Source organism: Cloeon dipterum, chromosome 1 (genome assembly GCF_949628265.1).
Source record: "Cloeon dipterum chromosome 1, ieCloDipt1.1, whole genome shotgun sequence".
Lineage (NCBI taxonomy): Eukaryota > Metazoa > Arthropoda > Insecta > Ephemeroptera > Baetidae > Cloeon > Cloeon dipterum.
The window spans coordinates 10,434,591-10,447,006 of record NC_088786.1 but is presented as its reverse complement, the minus strand read 5'-3'; the positions used below and the strand labels follow the sequence as shown (position 1 = coordinate 10,447,006).

Below are 12,416 nucleotides of genomic sequence, written 5' to 3'. Positions count from 1 at the left end.
TTATCTCAACTAAACTTAGAACGCAGCAGGAAAGATGTGTACTTATTACGAGCAGAAAATGCAAGTTTATGCAGTGTCTGTTAGCCCCCTAATGAAAGTAGTCTGAATTATGTACATCCGCTAAGGGAGGGAGTTATCTTCTCATTTATGTTTTATTTAACTTTCCTTGCATAAATCGTCAAAGTTCAGATTAAAAATTGCATCCAATCGCATTTATTGACAAAACGCCAATACAGATGAGTATCTCAGTAAAAAAATTGGTCAGATTAGAATGAAGAATAGTCTCAAATAATTCAGGCTGTAACAACTCTCTATATTTTGCGCACAAGAGGTGCTCTCGATTTTTGGCACGGGTTGCTGATTTATTCGTGCAATAAATTACAATCACCACTGCCGCCGAAAAAGTTTGCAAACTCAATTTATATCCGGTGAAAAGTTAAATAAACCACACTCTCACCAAAAATCAATATAAAAAGATGCACCATCGTCCCCACAGCACTTTCATTGTTTTCGTCTCAGCACAGCGTCATAAATCACTCTGGCCCGCAACGAAATTATGCAACCCGCGCGACGAATGCAACGAGCAAATTGCATAAGTTGGTCTCTCAAGGGGCCAACCAGCATGAGAGCAGCCGAGAGGAAAGCCATGCGGAGGAGAAAGTTCGCTCGCTTCGCTGACCGTGAGATTAACTTGGCCGTGAATTTTTAACTTTTCTCCGCCGGCCGAAATTCCACTGCGCCATTTGTTGCCACTGTGGTAAATATCATTAAATTTGCGGGCCTTGTTTATCTCAGATGCAGCTCCTGTGTAGCATTGTCATCGATCGGCCTCAGCTTTTGTTTGCAGCACCGTGGTTTTCCATTATTAGCGGCTTAGCCCAATTAGACTGGTTTGTTTTGTTTCGTGACAATGGAATTTCATCTCAATCTATACTAAACTTGACATAATTAATGCACAAAAGGTTTTGATAAATTGATTTTAAATCTAAATAAATTTAATGGAAATGCAAATTTTTAATCTTGGCCTTCGAGGATGTGAAAGTTGAGATTGTCCTCAAAAACAATCTCTTGCTACTTTTCAAAAGATGTTTCTATTTATGCTATTGCATTTGCCTACAAATTTTTATTTCCCTGTTATTTTGGATTAATTTGGAAAATCCTTAATTGATATTTTAGCATTTAACCCCTCATTTTCACCTCTACAACCGAACACAACAGGCAATATTTGTTTTTTAGGGGGTGGAGGTCACACCAAGACTCCCACCCCATTGGTCTTGTTGGACTGTGCCTTTTTACAGAGGCACTACCAAATTTATTTATAGAGGTAAATTATACTAAAAATTAAATTAACGTCGTTTAAACAAAACCATCTCACCCTTTTTTATGTAATATTTGTTATCAAACAGAAAAACTATAGTTAAAATTTGTTACAATCCAAAAATTCTTGAAAATTCTCAAATATAGTAATGGATTGATTCAATATTTAATGAATTTAATGTTCACCTCTTCAAAATTTCCAAAAGCTGCTGAGAAGTTTGCTGTGTGTCAAGTAATTTTTTTATCAGATTGTTATAAGTAGAGTTTCAATCTTTATCAGTGATTCGTCATCAGACTCTTCTTTTATACTCGCTGGTGGAAATTCAGAGTAAAGTGCACAAGTGAGTTGCTGATTCGAGGCGTCAGCAGTCAGTCATCGGAGCGGACGTGCCGTGATTCTGAGCGAAAGATGATGTTTTGGAAGCCGACGGGGGTCTGCTGCCAGTGCTTATTAGGCGAGTCAAGTTATCAAAAGGCGCATCTCGTTGGCCAATCGATAGCTCGTTGGGGCCGGCGGCGCGATGAATGTGCTCATAAATAGCATCTCTCGGTTGCAGATAAAGCATGCTGGATTGCACACACGATTTATCCGTTCTCTGCATGTGAAGACAGCTCGCTTTCTCACTTTGTTCTCGCCGCCGCCGCCGCTGCTCTGTATGACCCACATGCAAGTGTACGTAGCGTATCAGCGGGCGGGGCGGGTAAACCCACCCACCGACCGACGCCACTTTGACTGGTGAACGTGAACATGCACTCGCTTTTTGCTATCTCCTCGCTTCATCTCAAACCGCCGACAATAATTGTGCAATGTCGGTTTTTCAAATAGAATATACATGCATATCGCGGCTCAACTCGCCGAGTGAAAACACGAGGAAAGCCCGCCTTGGGAAGTGGGTTGGTTTTCCAGGCAGCTCCTGTGATGAGAAAATGCAGCATAGTTCATGAAACTCTTGGTATAGCTTCGAGCACGCCAACTAAACGAGCAAATTATTCTTTTCAACAATCAAACCTTGACAACTCAGCTTGTTATTTTCGCTATAGTTCTCTTACATTCTCAGACTGAAACAAATTTAATGCATTCCTCGCTAGTTTTCAGCCAATCTCAATTATTACCAAGTGTTTAAGGATACATGCGACACCACATCTGATATTCTGTCAGACTCAACTGCAGATATCCCGAGGCCAGGCGAGCGATAAAATGGAAGAAAAAACGCACTATGAGACGAGAAAAAAAGCGCGATTTCTCATGCAGTGGAATTTGAATTTATGTGAAACTCGCCATTTATTTCACAGTTGTTTACCATGCGAGAAAAGACGCTTGAAGGGAGGAGAACGCGTGTAATAATTTTGTCCCAGACAAATGTCTTGCGCTGGAAGAGACGGAAAACAGTGGGTGCTTTTTATGCTTGCAAAATACGTGGTGTGTATAAATTGAGAAGAGAGCGATCAAGTGCATGTCAAGGGCTGCGTGTTTCTCTCTCTCTCTCTCTCTCTCTCTCTCTCTCTCTCTCTCTCGCGTCTAACTGCTTTTTGTAGCGGAGCCCGTCACATTTCCCTTGCGAGCAAATATAATATAATATGTGCGCGAGCGAGAGAGTGTTGTGCGGATATGGAACGGAGAGTTGCCCTTCCGCACTCACTCGCAAACGTGCATGCATGCATACATGGTGCACTAATGCTTTGTACCAGCATAGACCGTCTATATATCTGCACCGTTGTGCGCTGACTGCTGGAAAACTCGCGCGTCGGATATTGGATTTTTCAAAAAAAATACTTTGTTTGTGGCACAATGTGGATGCGAAATGTTTTTTCTATTAGCTCTCCTCCATAAATAGTGAGAAAATACTATCTACGAATGGCATAATATTGTTCATTTTTCGCGTTCAAATGCATTAAAATCTTTCTCTTTACTTCAGAGATTCACAATTAATTTAGTAAAATTAAAAAGGTAATGGTTTAAATCAAATAAATTGTTTACTAATTTTCAAGCGGTGGAAATTTTATAATTAAATTCTCACAAAGAATTTAGTAAACTTTTTTATTTTTATGAATGACAACTGATGAGAAAGATTACTCAAATAAAGCATAAGAGTCAGAAAATATGTAAAAACAAAAAGCTTCCTCCGTCGATTTCCTGATGGCCATATGTTTCAGGACCATAAATGTTGATTTACAATCTTCCTGCTGGAGCACGTTCCGCACATTCAATTTCACGCTTATTCCCTTCCGCGATTTATGCCATTTCGACTTCCCCAAAAAGCATACTTCCTGCAGAGCACAGTGCTCTCTCAGAGCGATGCACAGTGAAAATGACGTCCATTCTTCTTTCAGTCAGTGAGGGTGCATTACAGACCGATTCCTGTCAGCAAGCTCGGTCATTATCGCCCGTAGTTGTTGCAAAATCTTGGCCATCTCGCTGTCTTTTGTTCGCGCGTCGTTTCATTTGATGAATACGGCGATGCTATTCACGACAGACGATTGCCTTTGCCAGTGATGAACGATGGGCGGAATTTTTAGCTCCGCTATTTCTCATAAAAGACATTTGTCATCTCGCCGATTTTTAAATAGGGGAGCCTTCCTAGCCGCGGGCTCCTCAGCAGCAGCAGCAGCAGCAGGTCAAGAATGGAATTAAATAACACTTTGCAGGCGACGTCAGCAGGCAGAAAAGTACTTTTGATGGAAATTTTATGAAGCGAAAGACATCAAATCGATTCTTTTGAGCTGCTAAAAAGATTTTTTACATAATAGCATTGCCGTGATTTTACGATTTCAGCCAGAGGATTTAAAGTGCTTTGAATAATGGCTGTTCGTGCCACTTCGTTGTTTGATCATTAAAAGTGTTTTTTCCAGACACAAAAGCGATAGATAGATACGTCTAGCCCACAGAGTCTAGAATGTGAGATATGTGTGCGTTGAACTTTGCAGACTTGAAGAAATTTTGAATAAGTTGAACATTTTAACTTTTTAATTGCTAGTTTTGAGAAGGCGGTGCACTTTGTGTAACTAATTGTCAAGAAACACGCGAGCGCTTTATGAGTTTTAACCGGCTCTTACTTTTAAAAGTTTAATTTACGCGGTTAAAATCCAAGTTTGTCATGCAATATGGAAGGAAAACTTTACCCTGCGAAGCAGAGCTGTTTTGCAAAGGCTTGAGTTGACCCCTCCCTGTGACTCAGTATTCAGCAGAACAATGCACATACTGTACTAAAAGCCAACTCTCTTCTGCAAATAGAATTCCTTGAGCTTTGCAGCTAATGCGAGTGTCAAAAGGATGCGCCGGTGAAAAGAAAATGTTTGCTTTGGCATTAAATCTTACGCTATCATTATCGGCGGGCAGTATGCAGGAATCGGCGCTTTTGTTTGAGTTTGCTGCGCGTTGACTTAATCTGAAAGCGCAAGCTTTTGTTGGTCTAGAGGCAATCAGGAAGAAACAGAAACGCAATCTTACTCAATGCAAACAAAGAGGAAACACAAATTTAATAACGAAATTTCATAAAACATTTGTGTGTATTCTGCAAAAACTTGCATCCGTTATTTTCGTAAAAATTTCTAGTTGGAAAAGTACATATATATTAATGGTAGAAAAACTTAAAAACTAAAGAAATTAATTTTGCTACGATCATCAAAGTATATAATTATATAAGTTTGTGATCCAATATCTTAAAAGTGATAGTTTTCATGATTAGTGATTTAAATACATTTCAAATATGCTGCAATTGAAGAGCTTGAACAGTGAAATCAGGTGCTTTTCTCAGCTTTCTAATACAATGAACACAATCAAATTGATCTCCTCTACGACCGGCAACTGGCTGAGTAAGAGCCAGGAATTTGCACGACTGCTGCAAATTAGCGGGCGATTGTTCACGTTCGTTTTGTTTGCCTGCCGAGCGAACGAATGTGGGATGAAAAGTTATTTGCTGGCGCCGAGTGAGCGGAAGCTTGCAGGCGGCGCCGATTTGTTTTTAATTCCAGCCTGTTAGTTTGCTCGCTCGGATTGCTTCGCTCGTTTGGAAACACGCGTGCTTTTGAAGCACGTGCGCGATTTGCAACTGTATGATCTCTGCACACACGTAAACAGCTGAAAATGATTTAAAAATCCAACGTTAAATCGCCTGATTTCTATTAAATTTCAAAATGGATTCACGCTTTTCAGGCATGCAAATGGAATTAAGCTCTTAAAAAATTGAGCAAAACCCTCCCTTGAATAAATATTATCTTACTACTCACAATCTTCAGGTATAATTGCACTGGGAATTCAGCTGTGCATTCATGGCGTTAAAATATTTTATTTAATGGTGCACAAAAATCCAAAATTAATTCAGACAATCGCAGTAGAAGCCTAAAAAAACACGTTTCAAGACAAAATATCTTTAAGTTAAGTACTTTAATTTTACTTTGATTGGGGGAATTAATTTAAGTGTTAAAAAAATTGTAAATGAACGCGGTATAGTGCCTTATGCTCCGAACGATAGTACAACTATCTCAACTGACGAATTCAGAAGATTTCCATCCTCGAAAAACAAACATTTTGGTGCATTAAGTCCGTCGGTAGCTATTTTTGTGTCTCTAGTGTCTCTACCACACCAAAAATTAAAAGCTTAATACAGTGAAACGTGATGGGCAAAAACAGGTTCGATCGTTCGTGATCATCTTCATTCAAACGTGCCAAACGGCTAATTTAGCAAGCGGCCAAAGAATCATTTATGCCAATTTGGACGAGCACGCGTTGTCCTCGTTCTAAGTTTTGGACCGGGCGCGTCGCACGTGAAATATCAAAACTACATTAGGCCAAATGTACTTGTTTGAGTCACGTCAGCCGGGCGTTTTTTACGAGCGACGTGAGCGCCGTGTGTGACCTACACTCCACACACGGGTGGATGCGACGGACGTGTCATTTATGTCGCATTGCAGTGAGTTAAAGAGCATTCGCGGACACTCGCAAATTCATATTAAACACACAGCGGGCGCCGCACTCCCGACAATAGATAAATAGCGCATTATATGCATACGCGCGGCTATGGGCCATTAGGAGGTGTGCATTAGAACCATATTGGCGTCATTATTGCCGCTGTTGCTGCTGCCACGACGATCAGGGCCGAGTGGAAGAGACCGTCTCATCCCGTGCTGAGTCTGCTCAGCTAATTACACATGCAACTCGACTGTCTGCCACTTGATAAGTGGGCAGGCAGCCCGCCAGGTATGCACAAGCCAGGCGGCTGATGCGAGTTTCATTTGCATACCAAGCAGGTGTCGAATCTCAGCTCTCACCCGCGCTAATTTTGTTGTTACGCTTGCGGTGCTGCTGTGCATGTTCATAGTTTGAATTATGCTTATTGGAGGTGTATCACCAGAGCCGGGAAGTTTGCTCTGTGCGACATCCATTTCAAAGCACCGCATTGATGTGGGAGTTGAGCAAACACTCACATCTTCTCTAACGCGATAAAAACTCGGATCAATTTGAGCTGTCATTAGTCATTGTCATGGCAAATATACGTTTAAGTCCTAGAGCTCCCTTAGTTCTGGTGGATTTCACGGCTTCATTTCACCAAAGTTTACTACTGCCAAAATACTGAATCTCTCGCTCGCTTTTCATTATATTCATTAGGGCCGTGCAAGGTGCTCAGAGTCAGAGTTCTCCTCTGTACACGCATAAACCACGCCGGCAAGGAAGCAAAGTTTGAGCTCTGTGCGGCCAACTCCTTGAGCACTATGTAGTAAATTAAGCGCCAAGTCTGTCCATTCTGAGCAATCCAGCGAGCAAACCTCGATGTGCACAGCACAAAGGCCAGCAACCGATTTTATGACTTCGTGTTAGCAAATTACTCCCTTGGATGAGAAAATGTACTTCTTCACGAGGACAACTGGGACTAAACAAAAGAGCAGAGTAGCCTCTGAAGTGCAAAGTACTCTAAAGTTAAACTAGGCAAAAGAAATCCTACAAATTTTTGGAGTTCTGCGCGACATCAATGAAACACAAGTTGAAATTGAATTTGAGGTCGAATTATTGTCATTCACTCAAACTCTTTAATTTTTTAATGAATTTTTAAAGTTATTGTCAAATAAATTAAAGAAAATGAAATTATCGTAAGAAAAAGCCAACAGAACAAACAAAAAATAATAAAAAATATTCAAATTATTCTCATACGCAATGAGCCGCGAACACTAACAAATAATTATTTGCTGACCACGGAAGATTTTTTCACAGTCTTGCCTACGGTCTACGGTGCAATTTTAATAACTTCGCTCAACAATTTAACCAAATTAGTTTGTCTCCTGATGAAGTGGACGACTCAATTTTAAGTTCTGGTCAGTTTAATAATATTATCTTTTCTGCTTGTTGGGTAAGATGAAATGATCAAAAACTTCAAATCTATGACCGCAGTCAATATCAATCCCTTACAATAAGTAAACTTTACTCCTGACAGAGTCCGCGTAGAATTCCACAATGTATCATCGCTTATTGCAAAACTTCGATCCATCAGCAATGTCAGCATTGTGATCACTATCAGGAAAATGATAAGGCAAGAATCATAGGCAAACTGTTGATTGAAGTGCCGAGAGTACCTTATAAAAAAGTTTGCCCTACACGTCGCATTGCTCTCGCCATGAAGCAGAAAGGCGACAATCGTTGGAAAATTTTCCAATCAGCAGTTCAAACTCGCTAGCTGCTGACGAGAGTGGCTGCAGAGATAAATTTTCGCCGCTCTGGCTTCATTACCAGGCCGAGGAAACTCGGCGCAGTAGTCATACCTCACTGAATTCATCCTTTCGCAGATTCACCGATGGCTGTACTCTGTGCCGGGATAAAAAACTTCTGCCTCTCGTGTTGGTGGTGGCGGCGGCGTTGTTGAATCACGAGGATTATTTTATTGCCATTCATTAAATTGATTCAACCGCTCGCATCACATGGTAATATTTCACGGGCCAGTGGGCTGCCGTGCCGGCGAAATCAGTTTTTTTTATCCGTGTGCTAAGTCGATATTCACATTTTTCGGCCAGCGCTCTTTCATCCGCTGCCTAATTTCCGCTGCGGGAAAGTACGTAACCATGGGATGAGTGTAGGGCTGCTGGCTATGCAACAAAAATATTTCATTTTCCGAGAAAATGAAAAAGGTCACAGCGGAACTTTTTTACAAAATTCGCATTAAATGCTGAGTGCTCATAGAAAGCCCGGTCGAATCGTCACTTGGAATCAGTGTAGCTGGCAGAGGATTCGCTCCAATCGGAGCCGCAAGTCAGGCACAGTGCATTAGGACCAAGGCTTCGTGCATAATTAACAATGGCGCTCAAACACCATTAGGCTTTCGGGTCCCCGTGCGCTTCACCCCGCTTTAGCAATGTGCACACACACGCGTGCATACACATAAATCCCAATTCCAGCGAAACACGGCAACTGACTAATCTCGGGCAGAAGAATTATGATTCGGCCCCCAGAGCTGCACGTTACTACCGATAAATTTTGGCTGACCCCGACGTCTTGTTGTGTTCCAGGAGCAGGCAGGTGTGGCTTTGGTTGCCGCAGGAAGTCCAGGCTCGGCCGAGGGCTCGCCGGGCCTCACGTCACCGGCCTGCGAGAAGCGCAAGGCCGAGGAGGACACCAGCAGTGACCTCAAAAAGGTGAGTGCATATTAAGGTTCGGTGCGGTCGCCTTTTCGGCATTCTGGTCCACCTCAGAGGCGGAAAATTGGGTTGCGTGTGGCGCGGCGCGGGCGTCGAGAAAACCGCACCAGATTTACTATGCTACTTTCGGGGGAAGACACCTTTGAAAGGAGCTTTGTCAGAAAGGAAGAGTGTATAATCGGAAAACATCTGTGTGTACGCTTCTTTGAATGGACGAAATCGTTCAATCGTATACCAGATGATATGTTCCGTCAAGTTTTGCAGACAGATTTGTTTAGTCTGTGTGAAAGTAAGCCGATATTTAGGTTGCCAATGCATATATGAATTTCTACCATATCATTTTTAATGTATCGTTGCAGGAAAAAAATTTCAAATGTCTATAATATAGAAAAATCAAATGAGGAACTGGATACAGTACATTTATGTATTGTAGTAATTTCCTCATTTAAATTTAAATTCAGATATGGCCAATTTCTTCTAAAAATATCAGCTTACGTTTTTATAGCCGATTTTGATGCCTCTCGACGATATCTTTCCAACCTTGTAACGGGGAAACGTTTTTTATAATGAAATAAATATAAGATTTGTTTAGAATAGGGAAACAGAGCTCATCATTTAAAAAGCACTTAAACTTTGCAGCAATTTTCGTTAAAAATGTACAGCGTACCAAGTTAAAATTTGGCTTTAATTGAACCCTCAAGGAGTTACAGTGGTACTATGTAATGATTTTTGTCTTTTAATTTCCCATTTCCTCACTAAAGTGTATTATTTAGGACAACTGGTGTATTTGCATTGATATTTCCAGTAAGCGATAATTAGAGTTGATTGTTGCAACAATTCAAAAAGGGCCAAACCGAAATAAAAAATTCAAATTTAGTAAATTTTCTCGGATATTTTCATTGAATGACAAAACTACTACGGCAGATATCTATTGCTCTCGACAACGTGTTTCAGTTGATCTTTCTGCTTTCTTAGAATTCATTATGCTTCTAAAATTACCTTTTCATGTGAATGAAACGGCTGAAATTGCATGCTGCCTAATTATATTATGTTCCGTCGAATGAAAAAGTAATTAGGTCATTTTAAGCAATTTGCATGTTCCACGCATAATGTATGCAAGCTGCCGTTCCAACCTAAACGAGGTGCACAGAAAAGCCCCTTGCCGCTCCTTCGTGCACTTCTTTTTGCATCTTCCCTGCCATTAACCACGATAAACATGTGCAGCAGCGCTCCTAAATTAACAACCCCAAATTTTATAGCACCGCTGTGTGCAAATTAGAGCATAAACCCGGCGTCGAATTATTATTGCAAACACGCGCGGCAGCTGAAACCTGGTGATTAAAAGCGGAAAGTTTGACTATCGCATGCGAAGTACTGTTTTTGCACCCCGTAGCTCGCGAGTATGCAAATCAATTTCGAGTGTAATTACACGTCAGGCAGGCAAGCTCACCAGATAAACACAGTGCGCGGAATCAAGTTGTTCTCGGCGGGGTGTATGAAATATTGTGTTATGAGAACGCGATTAAGGCAGCAGCCCTTGATTGCACATCACCAGGCTGACAGTTTGCATTAGGCTTGTGCATGTTCAGCTCTTTATTAGGCCAAATCACTCGACTGCACCCGCAGAGTCGCTGCACACACGTGCAAATGAACCGCTCCATCCATTAGATGCACGAGAAGGCTTATTTGCTGCCTCTTTTGTGGACCCTCAAGTGAGTCACGGCGGTGCAGAATGGTTCGCTTTGTCCTTATGGCGGCGCTGCATTTACGTGATTGCGACGCTGGAATTAAAAAATACTCCATGCAATTCCATTGAGCCGATTGTGTGCTGATCACTCCGTAATATCCTCCAGAGAACAATGCAGGTTCTTGAGTTTTTCATGAGGAAGAGAATTTACTACCGTAGAGAAGAATCGTTCAATCCAGCAAATTCAATTTTAATGCTCAGAAGGTTATATATTCAAATTACCAACTTTAAATTTATTTGCCAGTCGAAATTTTCGACAATTTGAATTCAAAAAATATCAAATTTTCGAGAATATTATGATAAATTACAAATACCTGTTGAATTAAAAAAAAAATCAACATTTTGACCAGACACCCCCCGCATTGGGCGACCAACACTGTTTTTGATGCCAAAAATATTTTTACAGTAAAACCCCGAGATCGAGAAACTGTTTGTCAAAAAGGTTTCTGTCAGAATAACTATATCAAATTTTATGAAAAAATTTTCGTCAATCAGGTGAAAGATACTTTTAAGGCCTTCACAATTCCACAATAATAATCCGGGCTGGAAAAATGCCTGTTTTCTAAATAGACATGTTTTCACCAGGCACGCCTGTCACGATTATCATTATGTTTACTGTACTAACAAGAAATATCATTGTAAGGCCGGTTTCGATTGCAAATGTGTATACTGTGATGAATATGTGAAGTTCTACCACTTTTTGGAATGCAAGAAGATCCCATTGACTCTCATGCGTGCTAGTGTACTGTAATATTTATGCATGTCTATATCTGTTGTACACCATTGGTGTTTCTTTAAATAAATACAACATTTTGACCAGGAAATACCGGTATTGTTTCGGTTTTTATTTTTTTGCTAATTGGTATTATACAGAAGAATAAACATGAAATAAGAATTTCCTGTTTTTAATATTGTTGTCATTTAAATTTTTTTATTTCATGAAATACTCAATACTCGGAAAATTTAATAACCGAAATCAAGGATTTTTTCCCGAAAGGTCAGATTTTTTGTTATCAAATTAGTTGTAGTGGTTCACCAAGCTGGTACATTTTTCTGCCTGATCAAGAAATATGTTACAATCTGTCTCATAAACCATTCTCATTTGAAGTGCAATTTCAGCGGCACGTTTAATTTGCCACAGGCAGCGTAACACGTAATCCGGCCGTGGAAAACTATAAAACCCGGCACGCGTTCCATTTTCCCGGGAACAGGTGCAGCGAGCAAAGCATAATATATTATATTAACCTGTTAGAGTATTGGCAGGCAGTAAATTCCCGGTGTAAATATGTCGCCCGGCCGGGCATAAGCACCGTGGTGGCGTCTCTTGGTGCAACATACTAGCTAGCTGCACCGATCGTATTTTCTCCGCGCGGCAAAGCTGGCTGCTCCATTTTTCCCAGCCGAGCAAGGATCATATTAGACGGTAGTAAAACTATAAATATCCGTGGTGAAGCGGATCGAAGGTTGGGGCTGCATTGACAAAACAGGGAAAAGCACTCGCCGAATTTAGGCTTCTCCCCCGCACTTTATTTTCTCGTTTTTCTGTCCAGGCAAGGGGTGGAGAAGAAAGTTGGAAGGAAAAGTTTTACCGTGAAGCGTGGGTGTCGGGCCGGAGTAATAACGAGAAGTACTTTTGCCGCTCTGCCTGAGTAGATTAAGACTTGTGCGCTACAAAAAGACAGCAGTTTGCTGCGAATCTGCACTCGAGGCCGACGGAACTCCATTTGCACGG

General features: G+C 41.1%; 1 protein-coding gene across 8 annotated transcripts in view; it reads left to right on the top strand.

Annotated features, from left to right (window-relative positions):
• Positions 1-12,416, top strand: part of LOC135934018 (pseudouridylate synthase RPUSD2-like) — a 179,111-nt gene that overhangs the window by 98,524 nt on the left and 68,171 nt on the right. For 7 of the 8 annotated variants that reach the window (XM_065475513.1, XM_065475511.1, XM_065475510.1 and 4 more), the window contains one exon: positions 8,809-8,934. The exons of the other annotated variant lie outside the window; for it this stretch is intronic. In XM_065475513.1, coding sequence (XP_065331585.1) covers positions 8,809-8,934 — 126 coding nt within the window. The remainder of the gene's footprint in view (positions 1-8,808; positions 8,935-12,416) is intronic. 8 annotated transcript variants of the gene reach the window in all.